Source organism: Falco cherrug, chromosome 1, assembly GCF_023634085.1.
Source record: "Falco cherrug isolate bFalChe1 chromosome 1, bFalChe1.pri, whole genome shotgun sequence".
NCBI lineage: Eukaryota > Metazoa > Chordata > Aves > Falconiformes > Falconidae > Falco > Falco cherrug.
Window position 1 is genome coordinate 65,036,042 of NC_073697.1, and position 23,370 is coordinate 65,059,411.

At 45.0% G+C, this 23,370-nt stretch overlaps 1 protein-coding gene across 1 annotated transcript in view; it reads left to right on the forward strand.

Moving 5' to 3' along the window:
- ADGRL3 (adhesion G protein-coupled receptor L3) overlaps positions 1–22,212 on the forward strand; it is a 301,758-nt gene extending 279,546 nt beyond the window's left edge. Inside the window, exon 20 of the mRNA XM_055725863.1 lies at positions 15,108–22,212. Within this exon, the coding sequence (XP_055581838.1) occupies positions 15,108–15,913 (806 nt within the window). The 3' untranslated portion in view covers positions 15,914–22,212. The remainder of the gene's footprint in view (positions 1–15,107) is intronic.
- Positions 22,213–23,370: the final 1,158 nt, after the last annotated feature.

Consider the following 23,370-nt stretch of genomic DNA (forward strand, 5'->3'; position numbering starts at 1 on the left):
GTTGACACAGAAAAGGACGATGCTGAATGCTGGTAAGGAAAGTCACCAAGAAGACTAGAACTTTGACTCCTAGAAACCTACTTTGAATGTGTTTTCTTTCCCCAGGAATAAAATAGCATAAGTAACTTCATACTAAGTGAGATCCAGAACCAGCATAGTTTACAAACTGAAATCAGTGCAGAGGCTATTTCAGTAACGTATGAGCTAAGGAGATGAGTTATTTACTGCATATAGGATGAGGCAGCATATGTTGTGGGTTTTTTTAATGGACACTTAAGAGAGGATTCATCTCTAACCGTACAGTTGGTGTCCAGGACTCAGCTGTGCTCCCTGGTAGCTCAGGCACTGTGGTACTTTCAGGGAACAGTCCATGTTCTCTCTGGCTGTCACTTGTCTCTGCAGGGTGGTCTGAAGTCAAGTATATGAAGTGAGAAGTTGAAGGACTTGATTTATAGGGGCTGTGAACAGCAAGATAAGTTGGGTGCTGCAGGAGGCAGAGCAGGCAGGAGTACAGCACCGTGCCCTAGCCCTGCAGGAAGGGATCTTCGTGGATGGCAAAATGGGGAGGAAACGGAAGGATTAAGGTTGACTGAAAACACAGCACTACAGGCTTTTCTTATTGTTTCTTTCTCCTCAGAACAAAAAAAAAAAAAAAAAAAAAAAAAAAGCCCAAGTAGAACTACATCTTGGGACTGCTAGGTCAGAGGCAATGAAACGTCTTGTTATAGCTCAGATGTGCTTTTTCTAAGCTACTTATTGTTTCTCCTCTAATGAAAAGATGACATCATTCAAAAAATTCAAAGTCAGCTTTCAGACAAACCATTTGTTTGGAATAAAAAGTGGAAATTTGGAAATTTGGAAAATACCAATTTTTATATGGACATTTTTAAGCATTCAGCTGATTCACTAGTTTGTCCCATGGAATTTCTTAACTAGTTTGGTCTCCTTTCTCAGCAAAACTGTGCTTCTGGCTCATCTGCTGGGCGGTGGGGGAAAAAGTGGTCAAAGGCTTGTAAAGCTGGTGAAAAGGGCTTTAAACTAAAGTTCCTGGGGTAGGGGAACCTCAATCCATCCCACTCCTATGAGTTTGATGCCAGTGCCAGCAAGAGATGCCCAGAGGCTGGAGAGGAATAGTGGGGCAGCAGGAGAGCACCTGAAGAGCAGCACAAAGGAATTCCAGCTGCTCCAGCCAGTAAATCAGCTTCATTGGGGGCCCAACCTCAATGCCTCTATGCAAATGCACTTAACGTGGGAAATAAACAAGAGGAGTTAGAGACATGCACACATCTGCACTACTGTGATCTTATTGGCATCACAGAGACATGGTGGGATGGCTGCTATGACTGGAGTTCCAGGATGGAAGTGTACAAGCTCTTTAGGAAGGACAGGCAGGGGAAAAGCAGAGGGGGTGTTGCCCTCTATGTCAACAAACATCTGGAGTGCACGGATCTGCATCTGGGAATGGGTGACGAGCAAACTGAGAGCTTATAGGTCAGGATTAAAGGGAGGGCAGGAACAGGGAAAGGTGACATTATAGTGGAGGTCTTCTACAGGCCATCTGACCAGGACGACTGAGTGGATGAGGCCCTTTACAGGCAGATAGAATCAGCCTCATGTTCACAAGCCCTGGTCCTCATAGGGAACTTCAGCCACCCCAATATCTGTTGGAGGCACAACACAACAAAGCATAAGCAATCCAGGAGGTTCCTGGAATATGTTGATGGTAACTTCCTTCTCCAAGTGATAGAGGAGCCAGTGAGGAGAGATGCTGTGCTGGACCTTATTCTCACCCACAGGAAGGAGCTGGTGTGGAATGTAAAGCTCAAGAGCAGCCTTGGCTGCAGTGACCATGAAACGGTGGAGTTCAAGATCCTTAGGGCAGCGAGGAGAGCACACAGCAGGCTCGCTACCCTGGAAATCAGGAGAGCAGACTTTGGCCTCTTCAGGGATCTGCTTGGTAGAGTTCCATGGGATAAAGCTCTGGAGGGAAGAGAATCCCAAGAAAGCTGGTTAAATATTCAAGGATCAGCTCCTCCAAGCTCAGGAGTGATGCATCCCAACACAGAGGAAGTCGGGCAGAATGGCCAGGAGGCCCGCATGGGTGAACAAGGAGCTCCTGAACAAACTCAAAAGCAAAAAGAATGCCTGCAGAGAGTGGAATCAAGGAGAAGTAGCCTGAGAGGAATACAGAGAAATGGTCCAAGCAGTTTCACATTGATCGGGTCAGGAAATCTAAAGCCCTGACAGGATTAAATCTGGCCAGGGATGTCAAGGGCAACAAGAAAAGCTTCTATGGGTATGTCAGTGGTAAAGGAAGACTAGGGAAAACGTGAACCCTCTCCAGAAGGAAATGGGAGACCTGGTTACCCAGGACATGGAGAAGGCTGAGGTACTCAATGACACTGTCACCTCAGTTTTCACTGGCAAGTGTGCCAGCCACACCTCCCACACTGCAGAAGGCAAAGGCAGGGACTGGGAGAATGGAGAGCTGCTCACATTCTCACATGGAGATCACATTCAAGACCATCTAACGAACCTGCAGTTGAACAAGTCCATGGTACCTGATGAGATGCATCTGCGGGTCCTGAAGGAACCGGCAGATGAAGTGTCTAGGGCACTATCCATCATATTTGAGAAGTCACAGCAGTCCAGTGAAGTCCTCATGGACTGGAAAAGAAGAAACATAACTGCCATTTTTAAAAGGGAAATAAAGACCTGGGGAAGTACAGGCTGATCAGTGAAACCTGTATGCCTGGCAAGATCATGGAGCAGATCATCCTGGAAACTGTTAAGGTACATGGAAAATATGGAGGTGATTGGTGACAGCCAACGTGGCTTCATTTAGGGCAAATCATGTCTGACAAATTTGGTGGCCTTCTATGATGGGTTTACAGTGTTGGTGGATGAGGGAAGGCCAACTGACATAATCTACCTGGACTTGTACAAAGCTTTTGACACTGTCCCACATGACATCCTTGTCTATAAACTGGAGAGACACTAATTTGATACGTAGACCACTCAGTGGATAGGGAATTGGTTGGATGGTTGCACTCAAATTGTTGCAGTAAATGGCTCAATATCCAAGTGGGGACCAGTGACGAGCAGTGTTCCTCAGGGGTCTTTACAGGGACCAGTGCTGTTTTGTCGAAGTGCATCTTTGTTAGTGACGTGGGCAGTGGAATTGAGTGCACCCTCAGCAAGTCACTAACACCACCAAGCTGAGTGGTGCGGCTGACATACTGGAGGGAAGCGATGCCATCCAGAGAGACCTTGACAAGCTTGAGAGGTGGGCCTGTGCAAACCTCATGAAGTTCAGAAGGCCGAGTGTAAGGTCCTGCACCTGGGTCAGGGCAACCCCCAGTATCAATACAGGCTGGGCGGAGAATGGATTGAGGGCAGCCCTGAAGAGAAAAACTTGCAGGTGCTGGTGGACAAAAAGCTCAACATGGCCTGGCAATGTGCGCTTGCAGCCCAGAAAGCCAACCATATCCTGGGCTGCATCAAAAGAAGTGTGGGCAGTAGGTCCAGGGAGATGTTTCTCCCCCTCTACTCCGCTTTTCTGACACCCCACCTGGAGTACTGTCTTCAGCTCTGGGGCCCCCAACATAAGAAGGAGGTGGACCTGTTGGAATGTGTCTGGAGGAAGGCCACGAAGATGATCAGGGGGCTGGAGCAGCTCTCCTGTGAAGACGGGCTGAGAGAGTTGGGGGTTGTTCAGCCCAGAGAAGAGAAGGTTCCAGGGAGACCTTATTGCAGCCTTCCAGTACCTAAAGGGGGCCTACAGGAAAGCTGGAGAGGGACTTCTAGTAGGGCCTGTAGTGATAGGACAAGGGGTAATGGTTTTAAACTGAAAGTGGGTTAGATTAGATATCAGGAAGGAATTCTTTACTGTGAGGGTGGTGAGGCACTGGAACAGGTTGCCTGGAGAAGTTGTGGGTGTTCCATCCCTGGAAGTGTTCAAGGCCAGGCTGGATGGGGCTTGGAGCAACCTGGTCTAGTGGAAGGTGACCCTGCCTGTGGTAGAAGGGTTGGAGCCAGATGGTCTTTGAGGTCCCTTCCAACCCAAACCATTCTATGATTATATGAAATCTCCTCATCCCTAGTGAGTTTCTGCCCTGCTAAAATGCACAGAGCAAGGATGGAGCTGATTCTGGCATGCAATTTAAAAGACTTAAAGCCAAAGAAGATACATGAAAGCATTTTTACCTATGCAGACAGATGATCCCAGCTAAAGTAGTGCTGCTCAAGCCATTTCAGCCTGCTAGTGCCATGCTTTTAGGAAGTCTGGAGAAGCAGTTGGATCCATTTCCTTTCCTGTTGGGTAGACCGTGCAGATGATTCAAGTTAACATGCCTTTGTGTGGCTTTGTCAAGCAGCTGCCCACAAGAAATTACTTGCATTTTGTTCCTGGATGATGCAGTCTAGATTCTGGCAACATGTGCTTGTCATCACCATTTTCATCCTTTGCTTTCAGTGAGTGGATAAATCATACTTGTGTTTAACGAGGTGCAGTTTTCCCATACAGTCATAACACAAAACTCTTCCAAAAGTTATTTCTGTGTTCAGTGTTGTCCTGCGTCAAGGACATCAACTTCTGTCTTAGAAAGGGAAGAAAAAGGTACCGTTTGGTTGCATACTGTCATTAAAATAATACCTGCTTTCTCATGCGCACAAAGCAGCTGTCTGAATCCTGTGTGTGTGGTTGCAGTGATGGTAAAAATCGTGGGATTTTTATTTTCTTTGTCCTGGTTGATTTCTGTATCAGATTTTCTCAGTTTGCAAGTCAAAAGTGCAACTCCCCAGATCTTACCCTGCACCCTGAGCACAGGCCATGCCTTCTCATAGCCTTTTAAACCCAGTAAGAAAGGCTGGATCTTTGGTACTTGGATCATGATGATCCCTGATGCTGTGAGAGGGACAGGAGCATCTGTGTGTTACCCAACTAATATTTGCCAACTGCAACAGCACTGTTCCTTTCTTCTTGTGGTCACGGTCTGTAAATCCTTCACTTGAGTAAATCCAGCATCATGAAACCTTGAACTGAGCACTGGCATTTGAATGTCATTTTGGATGTCAGAGCTGGCCTGGTAGCTGTGTTTTGCATTAAACTTTAATCTTTGGTTGAATATAAGTGTAAAGAAGGAGACTTGGAACTTCAGTTATATTGGTGTGGTTGGAGGGAATATTTTTGTTGATGTTAGAGTTCTGCTGTTAAATGTTTGCTTGTTGTGATGATCTCATTGCACTGAACAAGGAGATGCCCAGGTGAACCTGTGGGTTTGAAGCCCCATCTTTGTTCCAATCCCAAATTCATGCTCCCACATGTACACAGCATGATAGAGGTTTGGAAGTGGAGTGCATTTGCTTTCAGTTGGGTAGTCACTCTTTGAAGATAGTTGAAGGCAGTCACTCTAACTAAAGCAAATAGTGAGTGGTGGCTGCGTGCTGGGCTCAGGTGCTTTGGGAGATGGTAAAGCAGGGATTTGTATGGGGAGTGGTATTGCTCAAAGGCAGAGAAGCAAGGATGACACAGGGCTGTGGGATATGCGGGGAGAAACCAGTGTCCCATCACAGATGCTGAGAGCCAAGGACCTAGTCATAAGTGACTAAAAATAAAATGATGAACAACTGCTGCTTGCTGAGGATATTAGGCACATCACCAACTCTGAGCCAGACAGCTGCTGAGGGTCACATCCCAAGAGTGTTCTTCTGGGGAGGAGATTTTGGGCGGTCGATGGGCACCTGCAGCCCTGCTCTTTCTGCTTTCCAGGTCCCCAGCCGCACATTGACCTTTGCAATCACAGCCCCAGTGCCCAACCTTTGCTGTGCACCCACATATGGGGCTGCAGAATAAGCCTTTTTGCTTTCTCTCATTGTATCTTGGGAAAGCATGCCGCTTTGATCCTGTGCTTGCTTTATTGGGTTTTTGTTGGCTGTTCATTACCAAGGCCATTTTCATGCAAATGGGGTCACAGTTTGGTAGTCTGTCTGCTCCTGCTCATGCCTCATCTGCAGACTCTTCCTAATAGCCCTGTTGGTTGCTATAGCAATGATAAAGTATTATGAAGAAGGCAGGATGATACTTAAATGTATGGCTGATGTTACCTTTTTCTTTCTCCCTCCCAGGAAGGAGAAACCCAATAATGGTGATTTGTTTGGTGTATTATTGTTTTATCTAAAGCTTTAACTGTAGTCTTTCTGGAGCCTGAATGCAGTCCTTCTCTCTCAGCATCCTTTGAGGCTGTGAATTTTGCAGCTTTAAAGCAGTTAAGGGAGAAACAAGAGCTCAAATTAATGAATGCAAGCTACATATCTTGTTTTTAAGATGCCAAAGATTACATTTACTGTGACCTGCAGAGTATGAAATCTGCCGTGGCTGGCCCACTGTGACAGGAGCCTGCTGCAGAACGCTTAGGGCCCAGCTGGGTTTCTGAAAGTATTGAAAAGGAGCTGAACATGTTAGCAGTGGGTTTGTTTTGGATTTGCATCAAGAGAATCACTCAGCACTGCCACCAGAAATCGCATTTTGGTCAGAGAATTTAAAAATCTTAATGCCCTCAGCAGTCAAGGAAGAGGAAGGCAGAAGATGCAGCATTTTTGCTCAGTAGGTGCATAGAGGAATGGGTGGCTGTTTCGTTGTACCAAACCCCCTCTTTTACGCATCCAAGAGAGCAAAAATTAGTTATTCTGTATTTTCAACTTTTTGCCAAGTTTATAGTCAGAATCATGTATCTGCATTAAAAATTGCCAGAAACTGTCTAGTTTATAACAGCCTGAAACAGCCAGGTTTGTGTTGGTGTGAATTTAGCTCGCATCAGAGCCCACCACCCCTGTGAACGTAGGCGAGCGAAGCATTAATGCTGACATAGATTAGTCTCTTCTCTCTTGTCACTGAGAGCATCCTCCATGCAAAAGACCTCAACCTGCCCATCCGTGGTAGGATCAGCTTGTTCCCGCTGCTAGGGATAGCTAGACAAGATCAGACGGGGATATACCGAGTGAGATGCTCTTTCTGGCAGTTGCCATTTAAAGATGCCTCAAGCAAAACTATGTGGCAGGTATATTCTTCTCCATATCAGATCTCACAGGGACCAAGTTGGAGGAGATTGGGTTAAATCTCAGCTGTGAGGATTATATCACTTCTGAATTTATGGCTGGCATTAACTCTGGACATTCCCATTACCTGTATGAAAGTGAGTCACTTTTTGAATCTTTTATGGCCCAGCTTGATTAAAAGTGGGATGAAAGCAGAAACAATTTTAATGGACTTAGTACTCAACGCTGGTATAAAACTAGTGCAAGAAGAGAAGGGGTTCCTACAGTCCCTCATCCCAGATGTCCGTGAGATTGATGAAAAATACATTACCAGAAAGAATTGATTCATTTACCTGTAGTTACATTTAAGGTTGCTTAGTTAAGCATTCATATAATGTTTTCTTACAGGAGACAGCTTTGTTTCCTTATTTCCAAACACAGCAGCTCATCTTGCTTTCCATCAGCATAGCCAAAAATATCAGGTGAGAGAAAACAAGTCTTTTTTTTCCAGCTGCATGTGTCGAGGAGCCTCCCTGGCATGCAGCCCCCATACAGCGCTGCCTTCTACTTTGTCCTGTGCTCAAAAGACTGATTAAGTGATCTGCTAACGCCATACGCCTGGGCTGGGAAGGGCTAGGGGAGGATGAGGGACAGGCAGGAGAGTGGTCTGCTCTCTGCTCTGCCTGTGCAGACACAGAGAAACACTGTCCTGGGAAACGGAGCCAGGCCAGTAGACAAGCACTGCAGGAGGCAACTCTGGAGGCCTCCACCTAGACTTTAGGTTTGCCCAATTTTTGCTTTTTAAAAAAAATGATAAGTAGGTGTGAGCTTTTAGAGAGCTTACCGCTAAGGGGATTGGTACCAGCCAGAAGCCCTTGGGGCTTATGTATCCTTAGCAACTCCATCAGAAAAAAAAAAAATAATAATCAGGTAACGAGTTGCAGAGAAGAGATTGTGCCCAGCACTCTACTTGCCTCACAAAGACTGCCTCCGCTGTGCCACAGGGCCACCTGCACCCCTGAAAGAGACAAATGGTGTCTCCGTGCCCCAGCCACTGAGAAAGGCATCCCTGCCAGGGTTGCTGGGTTTGGGGATTGGCTTTTTGGTCACTTGTTTGGGTTGGGGTTATCAGATATTGGTGACAGTCAGGTAACGTGAGCCCGCTGATAGCTCTGTCCTAGCAGCTCTAGTTGCCCCACCAAAGACTTACTTTCCTGGTGGAAAGATTTTGTCTTAACAGTGTAGCCCTTGAGGTAAAAACCATGGTGTGTCCTTGAGTATTCCTGCTGTATGTCTCTACTGATGAAAGTGGGAATTGTCCTGGGGACAAGTTTTTGAGTCGGTCATCTCTTTGCATCCCAGAGGAGATTCAGAGCAAGAGATTAATGGGATTTTTGGTCCTCTAGGTCAACTAAAAGGTGGGGGGAGGTCTTTGCTTCATGGGTTGGTGCCTGTGATAGTAATCAAGGTAGGTCTTGGCAGCCACTTGCCAAGCCATTATGAGTCCTGAAAAGCACAGGTCCAGAGGCTGCAACTCCAAGGGATAAACCAAAGCAGAAAAACTGCTGGTTGTGTGCTTGGAAACGACAGCAAAGAAGTCTGATCTGGCAGTGGGGAAACAAGGTGTTTGTGGGGTAAACAGAGCTCCATGAAACATGCATCTCTGTGGCTGCTTTCACTTCTGATAAAAATGCCTGATGGAGCTGTGGTGCTCTCGCCTCCAGAGGTGGATTCAGGTGGTTGTGTATGTGCTTGATGGTGGTACCAGAGCAGCAGCTGAAGTGAAACTCGCCTTCTTAGACATGAGAAACGGCTGCTCTCTGATAAGTGCCAAGAGCCTTCAGAGAGGCTGCATTACTCCATCCTTTCTTTTCAATACTGCTTTTTCAATTTTAGATGTGTTGCGAAGGACTGGTAAAAGAGATCCTAGCCCATAGTGGGAGTTGAATGTGCTGTTTTCTGTTAGTCATTATATATATTTTTTTTATTCATTTGGCACTTTCCAGAGAGTTTCCCCCACACACACATTGTGTAGGCTGCCATCTTCCTTTCTTTCTTTGTAGCAAGCATGTGGGCATAGCCTTGCTTACACTCCAAGCGACTGGGGAACCACCATAAATGTAGCTTATCTGCTTTCTGATACATTTTCTTTTGCATTGGTTTGGATTTGTGCATTGTCAGTAACATCTGTTCTGCTTTAGTGGCATACAGTTTTCTGAGTCTAATTAGCTGGCTGCTTGTAATCAGGACTATTTCAACTGTTGTCATTCTGAATGTTCTTTTTCCCTTTTTTTTAATACCACATTTGCCTGATTGACCTTTTTTGTTTGTTTTTTTTTCTCTGTCTTTCTATCGGGCTGCTCCAGGAGCCATGGCTAATCATCTTATAACCAATGCTCTGCTTCGTCCTCATGGCACTAACAACCCTTATAATACATTGCTCGGGGAATCGGCGGTCTATAACAACCCTTCTGTCAGCATGTACAACGCACAAGGTGTGCTGGAGTTTCTCTCTAATTTTTCTAGTGAGAATTCCATTTTCTGTGGCTTATTTTGGCCCATTTCTTTCTTTTTTTTCTTCCTTTATTTTTTTTCTTCTCCCCACGCACACACACATTTTTTTATTTTTTTTTTTGAACTGGGCACAAATAAAAGATACCCTCCCCTTTCTTTCATTTCAATGCATCTTTCCATCTTCCGGAGGCTTTTTCTCCATGAGCAATCAAACTCACTTTGAGAGACCCTCGTCAGTTCTACTCAAAACATTCATAGTGGTTTTGATTTTTATTTTTTTATTCCCCCAGTCTCCTCGCTTTTGTATTGTTTTCGTCTTGTGTGTATATTTTGTCAGATGCATCCACTTCTTTCTTTGTTGTCTGCACATTTTCTTGTTAAACCATTCATTTCAGAAACAGGTACACCTTTGAAGGTAAGTGAAGCTAAAATGGCCTTTGCACCAAAGCTGCTCTCATTTGAAATGGCGTAGAGAAATGTGGTCAGTGGCACACCGGTTTGCACAGGAAAAGAAATGTAAAATGAAGGAAAACTGCCCTTGATCTCTAAGAAAAATGACAGCTGAAGTGAGGAGTGTGTCAGCTCCAAAGAGCAGAGCTTAGATGTTGTAAGAAATGTTTTGCCGTTTGCATTACTACATTTTGTACGTCTACTAGAAAGCAAACCCCCCCCCCAAAAAAAAATATAGAAAAAGGTGTAGAGAAACTGGCAGCTCTTGCATATTCTCCTTTTGGCAATGGGAAATAGACAGATAGAGTCAGTTGTACCTAATGGAGATTTCTTCTGTAGAAATCAGTCTCTTGTCACCTACATGTTTGTCTGTACTCTGGCTGTGGGAAAGATCCATATTTGTAAGCTGATATCCTGATGCTTCCGTGAGGGAGAGGCAGATGCATTTAAGCTGGGCCTGAGGAGGAGCTGGGGAGTGTGGAGCTCTGCCAGCTCCTGTCTGTTGGTGGCTCCATCCTGCTCTGCCACTTCCATGGATTTTTTTTTTTTTTGGCTTGCTTGCAAGGTGGCTGAATCATTACAGAGTAACGCTGCATTCAGGCACAAGTATGTCAGCACTCTGTCAGCTCTCCACACCCAGTGAAGGCGTCCCTTTCCAGTAAAGGATCTCTAAGGAAGGGAAGATAATGATGGTTATAATAGAAGCAGGAAAACCCCCTTTGTACTATATGGCAGCATATTGTTTACAATAGAAATAGATATTGAACTGTGTCACTAGGGTATTTTCATTCAAAGCACAACAAAAGCACACGTTTGACCTTTTTGCTGTTGATTAATTTCCTAAACTATGCTAACTTCATGCAATAAATTTGCTTCCATTAATGCTTTTTTAAAGAGGGCTACTGTTAAACATGAAGTGCTCTGAATTTTAAGAACTGCAGTGTACCGCAAATGTCGAACTAAGCTTTGATGTTCTGTATAGTTTCTTGCATGATAACATCAAGATTTGGGGGACTTTTAAATCAAGTGGCAGCACATAATGCTAGGTCAGCATTTGGCTTAGAAGTCCTGATGTTCAGGTCTGGGTACCTCAACTGAACATAAGTGATTTGGGCAGAAATGTGACAAAAAGGTTTTATGTGCATTTTAATAATCTTGTGTTCTTCCAGTTCTTAAAACTAGATGCTGATACAGTTACCTAACAGCATTTTATTCCACAAAAACAGTGTAATTGATTTGCAAGTGCTATTCAGTGCAACACAGCCAGATGGATCCTGGGTTAACGGTTGGACTTGATCATAATCTTAAAGGTCTTTTCCAGCAGAAATGATTCTATGATTCTATGGGTAACAGAGAAACCCTACCCAGGCTCATCCATGGGAGATAAAGAAAGAGAGTGGAACCTGTACTGATCCCATTTAAGCCCCTGGAGCTTTGCCATTGACTTCAGAGGGAGCAGAACCCAACCCATTCTTTTTCAGGAGGGTGCAAGTTACTTAATGACTGTAGAACTGTTGTAGCTATTGCTTTTCAAACTGGTTACTGTCCCTGGACAATTAAAAACTGTGAATATTAGGAGATCGCACAACAGAAACAAAGGCTAGCAAAACCAGCCAGGCCTAATGGCCTCGGTGGTTCTTTGGGATTTAAGGATGCTGCACCAGCAGGCACACTAAAAGATCATAGTGCATTGTAAAAGTAGACACTGTCACCATCTCTGGGCATGCCTTGGTTGGGAGCAGCATGCAGTGAGGACATCGCTGGCTAACGTCATCCACCTAACTCATTCCACATCACTAAGGCTACGAATTTTTTTGCACCTTCATCTACTACTTCTGGTTCTGGCCATTGACAGGGCCAGGATGCTGTAAGAAACCTGGGGCTTGATCTGGCTCACCCCTTCCTTTCCCCTTACCCAGTTACGTGTTTTAAAAGACCTTCTCTGCTCAAGCTGAAACTGCTCCATCTGCAGTACAGACTAACCAGGGTCTGGGAGCCCTAGAAAAAACCCTTGGAAAGAGGCAGGGAAGCAGACCCTAAAAGGCAAAAGTCCCATTTCCTGGTGGTGAAAGTGATTCCTCGGTGGGACACAGTGCAGAGCAAGGAGGAGATGGTAGGTGGAGGGGTCTGGCACCCCGCAGCACATGGCGTCCACTTACCACTCTGATGGACATGCGCTGACTCGGTCTCTCTGACGCAGGAGTTTCTCGAAACGGCCTAACTGCTTTTGCGAGAGCTAATTTTAAGAGAAAGCAGCAATCTCATTAACAAGCTCTGGTTAAACCCCAGCGTGTCACAGACCCTTGCAAAGTGGGAGGCTAAGAGTTACCACTGGCTCTTCATCTTCATCTTTGGATCTTCTTGTTTTAACTCTTTCTTCTCAATAGCTTCATTTAGCAATGCCATTATTCAAACTACCGTTCCTCTTACATTTTTTTGCTGCAAAGTCCACGTAGTTTGTCATTTGTTCAGTTAAAAAAAGAGCAGACTTACTGAAGTTTCTAAAATGCCAGCAGCCCTGTGATGAGCAAAGTCATACTCTTACAAAGCACTGTTGCAAAGGATGGACGGCAAAACATTTTTAGCAGGAAATGGATTTTGGTTTCAACTACCAGGGGTTATTATAACTAACAGTAAGTAAAGCCATTAATTTTAAGACTTTGGAAGTGACGTTGACAGTGCCTGTCTTTTCAAGCATGACCATTACCAGCTTTAGACTTTTCTTATATTTCCAGGCATTATTTCTTGATTTGTGTTGCACGCTGAATGTTTTACAATGGCATTGGAAAACGTTTTTAAATGTGATAATTTTTTTAATAAAAATGTAGTCTATTGAATATTGTGCGTAAAATAATTTTTCCTGTCTAAAATGTCAATATTTTTAACCTGAAATAAACCATGTAACAAATTCATGTATTCTGGGCAGTGGAAATTATTTCCGTTAACTCTCTTTTCTGCATATCATCAATTTGCTTTTTGCTCATGTTTCTCCTACTGTCGCTGTAAGCTTACTTGTTGTTTTTTCTTTCCTTTTCTTCATGCTGTCGTTTAGAGCCCTACAGAGAGACAAGTATGGGAGTAAAGCTAAACATTGCATATCAAATGTAATTTTTTTTAGTTCACTTTTATTGCATCACATATAGATGATGTAGTTAATAAAGGAAATTCATCTCACAGTTTTGAAAACAAAAGAATATGAATATACATATGTATATATACGTGTATGCGTGTGTGTGTATATATATATGTATGTATACATATATATATATGAGAGTAGATGATGCTTTTTTTGTTTAATTCTCATTTTTTGGTATTGTATACCCAGCATAGTTTCTCATATAACTGTGCGTATTATTTTTTAAAATGTCACGTTTTTATTTGCAAGGTTGTGGCATTTTTATATGTCGTGTTTCATTGCAGACCCCCACGCTGTTCTCACCTGCGATGCCTCCATTTTATTTCCCCACCAAACCCCAGATCTATGCATTGGCAGCAGAAGTGCAGCACTCTGTGCCTCAATGCACACGTTACTCAACGTGATCATCAGACAGATGCTGATGTACCTGTCACCCATTACATATGGTCCTCCACACAAAATGCTCGCTTTTCATTTCTTCCCAAGCATTGTGACTCGGTTGGAAAGCTTCTATTGTGAAAATCAACGGCTTTGCTCTATGTCTGTGATGGCTAGTTGATTTTTTGACATAGCTCCCTCATTTGTTGGGAAACACGGGATATGGCAGCACCCTCTAAGCTTCAGAAACCTAAAAGGTGACCAACATATTCGGGGCATTTCACTCAAAAGCAAGAAGGCAGCCTGCAGTAGCACTTTCCAGCCCTTGACAGGCAGCAACTACTCTGTCACAGATATAGACCGAATCCTGTATTTTCAGAAGGTACACATGCCATGTACCAAGCATGGTACAAGCAACCGTTCATCTGAAATTGTCAGCTAACAGCTCCTCTGATCCACTGTGGCTTGCTGGGAGTTGCTTGCCGTGTTTTGGCAGTGCCCGAAGCCCTTAGCTGAAAGGTTGACATGTTATTTCATGCATCCCCATGCCCGCACTCCTTCCAAGGAGGCTGGTAATCCTGCATAGGAAAGCAGGGTGATTTAACTGCTGGGCCTAAGTTTCTTCGCCCTTGCCCACTCGTGCTTTGTGGCTCTCAAAGCACTTCCCCACCATCTCCCGTAGCGTGTTGGGAAAGAGTGGAGCTCCAGCCTTGCAGTAATTGTGTTGAGACACCTATGGAGAGGAGATAGGCAGTTAGTGGGGGGGCACCCTGAGGCCCTGTTGCTCCCCGCAGGTTCCCCCAAGCCCACCGTACCGTGGCAGTGGTGATACTTGCTGTACTTCCCACTGAACCCCTCTGCTTTAACTTGGCAAGTGAAATGGGAGCTATTTTTAAAGGCTTCACGAGGCCCTGCAATGGCTGCCGCCAACATCGATTGTATTAGAAAATCCCCAGTGGCCAGTGTGGAGTAAGTAATTTTGGCCATGCCCTTGTGCCAGGAGAGGCAGAGCATTTAGCCATGTGCCAGAAAAGCCTGGGCCAGGGAGCACTTTGTGCCGCTGCCGTGCTCATCCCTGAGCCCCACCACCAAGGCCTTACGCCTGCCCGCTGGCAGCTTGCCCCGCAAAAGGGGAGAGCGGGTTTATTTTCCTCTGGAAAGGATGTGCTCCCAAACTTTGGGTGATGATTAACCTGGGCTGGAATACTTTTCCCTCAGGTAGGGGGAATTGCCCCCTTCCTCCAAATCGCCTGGGAGGGCAATTAGGACCAGCCCAAGGTCACCTATTTCTCAGCTCCCCTGGGGAATACATAGAGCAAAGCACAAGAGCTGTAGGAGGTACTGGCCAGGAGAGTTTATTTCTTCCTGCTGGCTGTTGCTGCATCAAGTCACATACTTGATGGCCCTTCCCAATTTTTTCATGGGAAGACCTCAAGCCAGCTAGCTGGAGCTGCGCCCCTCTATTTTGGCCACAGCGCTGTCCTCACCACTGAGCCCAGCAGCCACGGCAGCCTAGGAAGGGGGTTTGAGTATGCACGTCCCGCGTGAGTGTCCTGTTTGTACAAGTCACCCTCTCTTGTGTAATGTTTTTCAGAGGGGCTTCTGAACAATGCCAGGGATACAAGTGTCACGGATACTCTACCACTGAATGGTAATCACGGCAACAGCTACAGCATCGCCAGCGGCGAGTACCTCAGCAACTGCGTGCAAATCCTTGACCGCGGGTACAACCACACTGAGAACGCCCTCGAGAAAAAGATCCTGAAGGAACTCACCTCCAACTACATCCCTTCCTATCTGAACAACCATGAGCGCTCCAGCGAGCAGAGCCGCAACTTGATGAACAAACTCGTCAACAGCGTGGGCGGCGGGAGCGAGGACGACGCCATCGTGCTGGACGACGCCACCTCCTTCACCCATGAGGAAAGCCTGGGCCTGGAGCTCATCCACGAGGAGTCAGACGCCCCGCTGCTGCCCCCCCGGGTGTATTCGGCAGACAACCAGCAGCCCCACCTCTACAGCCGGCGGCGCATCCCGCAAGACAACAGTGAGAGCTTTTTCCCCTTGCTGACCAACGAGCACACGGACGACCTCCAGTCACCCAACAGGGATTCTCTCTACACCAGTATGCCTGCACTGGCTGGCATGCCAATGACAGAAAGCGTCACTGCCAGCACCCAGACCGATCCCCCGCCGGCCAAAAGCGGTGGCAGCGACGCTGACGATGTTTACTACAAAAGCATGCCCAACCTCGGCTCCAGGAACCACGTCCATCAGCTACACACTTACTACCAGCTAGGTCGAGGCAGCAGCGATGGTTTTATAGTCCCACCAAACAAAGAGGGAACCCCCCCGGACGGCAATGCAAAAGGACCTGCTCACTTGGTCACTAGTCTATAGAAGATTCAGCAAAAAATTAAGCAAAGAGACAACAAAAAGCCCCTCCGTAATGCTCGGTTTACTGTTCTGAGTTAATCCAAACAGTGGTAATATTGTGTGTACTCCTAAATCTTCATGCTGTTCAAAAGGAAACTCTCAGACTTTTTTTACTGGAATTTTTAGGCCAGCCCGGAGAAGACAATAACTGCTGCCCCCCTCTTCTCCCCCCATCCTCCTTCCCTCCAGACAGACTTCATTATGTTAATGAAAGAGATAGATAACGGCACACTTCGTGGCCTTCTCAAGTTATGCCATGTTTGTTTAAACAGTCCTTGATGCTTTGTTGCTCTTAATACCAAGGACCTGATTTAAGAGGGGGAAAAAAAAAAAAAAAGGCAAAGAAAAAAAAAATAAACAAAAGGCCAAAAACGTGCATTTGAAACTAGTAGGCGATGATGCATCTAGGTGGGAGCGCTGCACAAAAACAAGCTAGCAAAACTGTTTCTTACCAATCCAGATCACGTCATGGGTTTTGGTCACTCACAACTTGGTTTCACTGCAGCACCCTTTGCTGTGGGAGCAAACAAAACAAAAACAAATTTAATGAGACGGAAGGGAATCCTAGAATTCTGTGCTAAATGCATATTTTACATTTTGCTGTATTAACGGATGATAAAAACTAATGGCAGAAAAAGAGAAGCAAACAATTTCTATGTAATGTACAGATACTAGCATTGCACATATAGTCTGCTTTCTGTTCCTCCAGAACTTGCGTCCCTGTTAATGTAGTGGAAAAAAAGAAAAAAAAACTTTTTTCTGTTGTGCTGGTCTTGTAAGTTTGTCTACCAGTAGGAGCAAGGTTTTTCATAACTCCTCTTTTTTTCTTTTTTCTTTTTTTCTTTTTTTTTTTTCTTTTTATTTTCTTTAGCCTTTTCCAATGCCCCTCACCTCCATCCCCTCCCATCCCAGTAAAAAAATCTCACTGGGAAGAAACAGAAAAGAACATCACTTTCTAAGGACCATATAGAAATCACCATTTCTTTTCAGCCAAGACAGTCTTTTTATTTCCTCGATGTATTAACTTTTTCAGCCGGCATATTGCCGGCACACCTTTTGGCAGACTCTAGAGCAGGGTGAGCTTCCCCGTTGACAGTGCACAACTGATCATGATGATAATCCTGCAAAGCATCTTTGGCGAGCAGCCCCGTAGCCAGGCCATAGGGTCGCATCCAGAGGCAATTTCTATTTTTTTTTTTTTTATCGTCGTGGCAGGGCTTCTACAGGAGACAGCCATTTCCCTGGAGGAGCGAAAGGCCTTCATGGCTCCATCTGGTCCCCAGTTTAGGCACTTGTACTGCAGTGGTTAAGATGAAAATCGATTGATGCGTAGTGAGCTAAAAAGTACTTTGCGGTGATTTAAAAAAAAAAAAAAAAAAAGAAAAATCTTCTGTTCATTATTTTTCCTAACAGGAAATTTATTTATTTGACAGGATTTTTAAGTAACATAGGCTTTCTGGAGGTAAATTAGCAGCACGGAGTATGAATTCTTTTTTTCTTTTTTAATTTATGATCCATTTTGTACGGTCTCAACAGTTGAATGACCTCATTACTAATATTTGTTGTAAAAGTGAAGCTTGTTTGCCAACCAATAAACAACTGATCACAATTTAGAAGATACTGTATGTATGTACTGTACGATTAATCTCTCTTTTTTTGTTGTTGTTGTTTTTCCTCTCTCTATTGTTGTCTTTTATCTCCACTTCTTTATGGCATGGGTGAGCAATGCCAAAGAAAGGAGGCCTAACCTGAGCAATTTAAGCACGAAGGTTGTGCAGCTATGGCTGACTAGAAATATCAGGCTAGCAGTACTTGTTTAGGGGTGAGAACAACACGAGTCGACATTTGTTGCAGGTGATTCTAGGTCTGTTTTGTGCCTACTGTATAAACTAGCCCACAACATGCGGATGATTTGAGTATAGTATTTCATGTGTCGTACCTTTTAATCATTGTAATGATTTTTTTTTTAAAAAAAATTTTTTTTTTTTTAGATTTTGGTTCTTCTGAGATTAAAACTGCTGGTAGCATGTCAAAGAGTAAAACAAGTCCCCGTTAGGCCTCCTCGGTCGTTGTTTGCTGTCTCTTTATTGTCTTGCTCCGGGCATATGCAAGGTGCCAGCGCCATCCTGGGCCACATCGCCCTTCCCGTCCCAATGGCTCACTGGCGTTCTGCGGCTCTCCTCCGGCCTCCCCTTTACAGTCCCTTGGGAGCAATTAGGATTCATCATCAGGATATAGAAAGCCACAAAGTAGAATAGAAAGGTTGACAGTGAAAATAACCTCCTCTGGACAAACTCAGTACCAATTTCCCGGTATGTGATTTTTCACAAAGCCCTCTCATGCTTTGGGCTTTGGGTTCTGGTGCTGCCTCCATCCAAGCTGTCTCCATCCAGCTCCCGTCAAGCTGGATAAAAGACAAAAGATTTGGAGCAGGCCAGTGACGCTTGTGTTAGACAAGATATTCCCAGTGTCGGAGGATAAATGCAGCAGTGGAGCAGCTCCGCCTCCATCCTGGGGTTGTCCTCGTGAGGGGCAATGCTGCTTGGTGCTGCTCACCAGGGGCTTGTCAATGGGGAGAACCAGGGGGTGGTGGTATTTGGTGGTATTTGGAGTCTGGTTTGAGTCACCTGAGTCGCTCCTGCAGCCAGGCACTCAGGCCAAAACATCTAGGGAAGGAAACTTCATTTCTGACCCAGCACCAATTGCAGCTGTGCCTCTTGCCAGGTTTAGGTTTCAGCAAGGGAGACTGGGAATCACCTGGCTTTGTAGCAAAGCAGCCACTGGCCAGCCAGGTCATGCTCTTGCCTCCCTGTTTCAGTTTATTTTCCATGCCAGCAATGATGGAGCTGGGCAGAGCATGCAGGGTAGACCTATGCATGCAGACAAATCAAGCATTTAAGACCCACGTGGTCATAGCAATCCATGTAGCAGCCCAATGGAGGCAGCTGAGGCTTGGAATACTTGAAGTACCTCTCATTTTGGAGAAAGTAAAAATTGTCTTTTACTGTATTAGACAAAAAGCTTTCCAGCGATATGGAAGGATTGAACTAATGTGGAGGGTGATATACACCATAGCAAATATTGTCATGATAAAATGGGAGGTAGGTAATTAACATGGTATTTACCAGCATGTTTGAAACTATGCAAGAGCAAACCAGTGGTGGATTTGCTATGGGATGATTGCATTCTGCTGAAAATCTTTGACTTTCTTTACTCTCAATAGTCATTCTTCCCCAGCCTTTCTGTGTATTTCGGATTTATCAGTGGGCAAGCTGTTTTTCCCCTCTTCTCCATCCCTGCTCACTCGAGGTTCTGTCTGCCAGCCCACCATGCCTATTAGCACTTTGATTGCAAAAGAACGGTGTTTATTTTCAAGCTGATTATTTCCATCCCCAGGCTGCTCTGGCACCACAGGATTTGCTGTCGGTGCTTACAGCTTTGGAAACAGCTGAATCACAAAACAGAGGGGAAATAGATATTAATAATTATATTAAACCAAAAATTATTTAAGACTGTAATGGAGGGAGCAGGATGGGGATTATTTTTGTCTTTTTTTTCCCCTTGAAAACAGGCTTTTGTTGTGTCAGAGAGTTGATTATGGGCATGGTGAAGGTTTCTGCTTGTTGATAAGTAGCTCAGTAGATACAATTCTTAGCCACGTGGCAATGTACTGGTGTCTTCTGTGCAGACTGCAGCATGTGAAACTCAAGTCGATATTAAGTCCTCAGTCCCTAAAATGCTCCTGGGGTATGAGAGAGAGCTACAAAACTTCTAAGGCATTTCTTAATACTGAGCCAAGGCAAAGATAAGAGAAAATAGCTTGATGAAGCAGTAGTAGTGATTATGGTGTTAAATCCATACCTATGCTCGGGGCACATAACTTTGCAAGCTGGGTGGAAGGGGATAATCAGCCCTGTACTAGAAGGATCTTCTTTTTTAGCACTTTGTTTAACAAAACAAAAAACAAACAAACAAAACCCCATTTGCCTTATAAGGAGAAGATTAAAGCTTCATCATTCAAGTGCAATAAGCATCCCACTTTCAATGAAAACCAAACTGAATATAGGCAGACAGTGCTTGATAGAATGAAAACATCACCCTGATACATAGAAATCCCTTTCTGAAACATGGGACCACCTTTGGGAGGCACAGGTTGCCAGGCATGTTTGGAGTGAGAATTGTCAATGTCAATTCCTTGCTTGAGCATCCTTTTGGAAAGCTTTGCTTGCAGGTGGGAAGAGGGGGACAGGGAACTACAAGGCTCCGTGCCTTGCATTTTACTTGAAATCATCTCAGGATGCTTTGCAAGTTGTGAATCCCTCTTTTTTCTCCTGACTTCTAATTTGCATGGGACTGGGTTATTTTTCCTGGGTAATCCCATTGCAGGCTGCCCTGTAACAAGCTGACTCACCAGTTTATTGTTCAGTCCCTGTGTTTTCCACTGCTTAAGGACACTGACTCCAATGGGCAATGCCTGCCCATTTTTTGCAAGAGCCATAAGAGACTAAAGATGTCTGCAAAACATGTGAAGAAGAGACACAAGGGGAATAACAGGCCAAGAAAGACTGTTTAGGCTGGAGGGTTGCTACGGATGGGGTGTAGTCATCACAGCTTTGGAGGCACTCTGTAGGCAATATTACTTATCATGGTGCTGTTCCTTTCCACCTGTTGACTGCATTTAATTTCCTGAAATCTGTGATGGTTAATATTTTCCCTTCCTCCCTGCCCCCAGGTAATGAGCAGTGAGATGCTTCAGAGGGCCAAGGGAAATAGTGGCGGTGGTGGGAGGTGCTTAGCTCCGGGGAGTGTCTCTGTGTGTGTCCCTATCACCTGAATCCCCCTTCCCTCTTCTCTGGCCAGCTGGCCTCTCTCCTACACACCCCCATATGCTCTGGATCTCACTAGTTTATAAAGAATATAATACCCTGCAGACTTGCCTGGATAACAGGGATAAAAAGATAGCTCATCTTGTTAAAAAACTATCTTGAAAGCCTAAGAGCACCGGCCTGGTCATCTCTCACACCCTGATCTCCTTACACTTAGAAAGAAAAGTACTTTATTTTTAGCTACCTGCTGCATTCAGCTAGACTCTATGCAAATTTTGTTTAATGAATATTTTAGGGTTTAAATAGTCTGTGCTCATGAACATTACATAAATGTCATGTTGTCGCAGGCTCTCTGGTAACCGTGGAGAACATCCTGCAGCGTAAAGCTGAAATGAGATAAAATTGGTGATGAATGCTCCCAGGGAAGGCGGTGGTGGTTGCGTTAGCGGTGGCCATCCTCAGCAGGGACATTAGCAGTGCGGCCAGGAGAAAACACCCAAAGGGGTACCCTCCGGAGGGCAGCAGCACCCCCTGCTCTGCACCAAGAGTCATTTTGTTCAGTGCAGGCAGCTGGTATAGAGCCAGTTTTGCTCTCCCAAGGGCTTTGGCAAGCCCTGGGGTTGCATGGATCATACACCAGATCATGCGTCACCCCGGTTCAGAAGGGATGGTCTGTTTAATGCTGAAATATTGAGACTAGCCAGAATAGCTTGGAAATCTTCCTTTTTCACATCAGAATAGCTTTCTACAGGTGCTTCCTGTTTATTGTATTTGGTACGCCAGAAATATGGTGATAGTCTTCTCCAGCAAAATGGCAACAACAAAAAAAATCATCCTACCTATTTGCTGTCTTTTTATTTCTTCATCCTTCACATATTTTCTTTTCTTATATTTCTACTCTTTAAATATGCTGTACACATGTAAAAACCCAAGTTAAAACCTCAATAAATAAAAATAAACCACGTTGGTATACAGAGCAGTTATTATGGGCTGGAAGCAAATGCCTGATATTTTGACAGCATTGCTTAAAACCCCAAACATCAACTTAAAAGACACAAACATAGCCACTGCACAACCTCCTCAGCTATTGTGCATGGGAATACTTGTACAGATCACCTGATATCTCCAACTGCCACTTATAATTGACTGCATCTTATGTTACAGCTCTGGAAAGGTTATTTCCAGCAGCAGGATGCTCGATGGGTAAATTATAGCTGTAATAAAGCTGTTTTCAGCCTGTCTTCTCCCACTTCTTTCTGAGGTATCTCAGGCAGAGTTTAATTTGGGTCCCCAAGGCAGGAAAGCTCAATGCAGGCATGAGCCCTGCAGCCTTTGTGTCCCACTGGCAGCAAAGGCTTCACCATTCAACAGGCACGAGCCTACGGTAACATCCACTAAGAAGTGTTTTGGGGGGATGACTGTTGAAAAACCAAGTGGTCAACGAACTGAGCGGAGGATTTCTGGGTATGCCGCTCGGGAAGCAGCACCACCTGGCCTCAGGCACCCCTTAGCACTTGATTGCACAAAAGCTGGAAGTGGGGTGGGAAAATGGACTTCGAGCAGGGGGACGTAAACAAAAGCTCCTAATTTCTGACAAGGCTTCATCCTGTGGCTGAAATGTACCAAAAGCAGTTTGAGTGCTTTTGGTAAGCAGGTGGAGAGAAACGCGGGGTCTTAGAGGGCAACGTGCAACGGGAGGCCAACTTGAGACAGGCTGAAGCCTTGCTCCGGCTGTTGGGTGCCTGCTCTGGCTGGCCCCTGGTTTCCTCACCATTTAAAAAAATAAGAAAAGGAAAGGAAAAAAAGGAAAGAAGGCTTTATGGTTTGCCACCAAGGACCTCAGCAGCTTTTTTTTTTTGTGAGCATCCCTCCCTGATAAACAGATGAGTTGCGTATGCTGCAAGCACCTCTGCTCTGCCTTTTGGTCACATTGGCCTCACCCTCCTTGCTTGCATTGCTACCATTCATACACAGAGACAAAAGATGTCATTGCTTAAGCTGCTGTTGATACCAGCCAGAAAAAGTGCTTCATATTAAATAGGTGGAATTTTGTATTTGTTTTTTTCTGAGATGCACTGTGCACCCAGTCATTTTTAGCTGCTAGCAGTTTGCGTTGCAATGCAAAGCAGCCCTCTGAGCTAGCAGCAGCAGAAACGGAAGGAGAAAAATCATCCCACTGCTTGAAAGGAAAAAAGAGATGAGCAACAAGGAGGATGAAAGTCTCTGCTCTTCAGAAAAAGCCCAAAAGAACAGCCAGAATAGCCAAGCTGGGAGATGCCCAAAAAGTTGCCAGCTCTGTCTGCCACACTTCCCCTATGGTATTTTCTACACTGCCATGCAACACAGATATGCTGGCCCTTGGGTGGGTGGGAGATGAGGTGAAACGATTTACACTTAGAAAATGGCCCCAGGACATCTCTTAATTCTTCTTGAATGTGTCTAGCCTATTTTAACCTCTCCCTGAAATATCATTTATTAAAAAGCCTGCCTGTGTTTACCCCGAATTGTATGTGGCTGCCTCTTCCCTATCTGCACGTGTGAAAGAAGGCATTTTCCTCCCCAGGCCTGCGCTGATTGCAGAGGCAGCTCTAATGC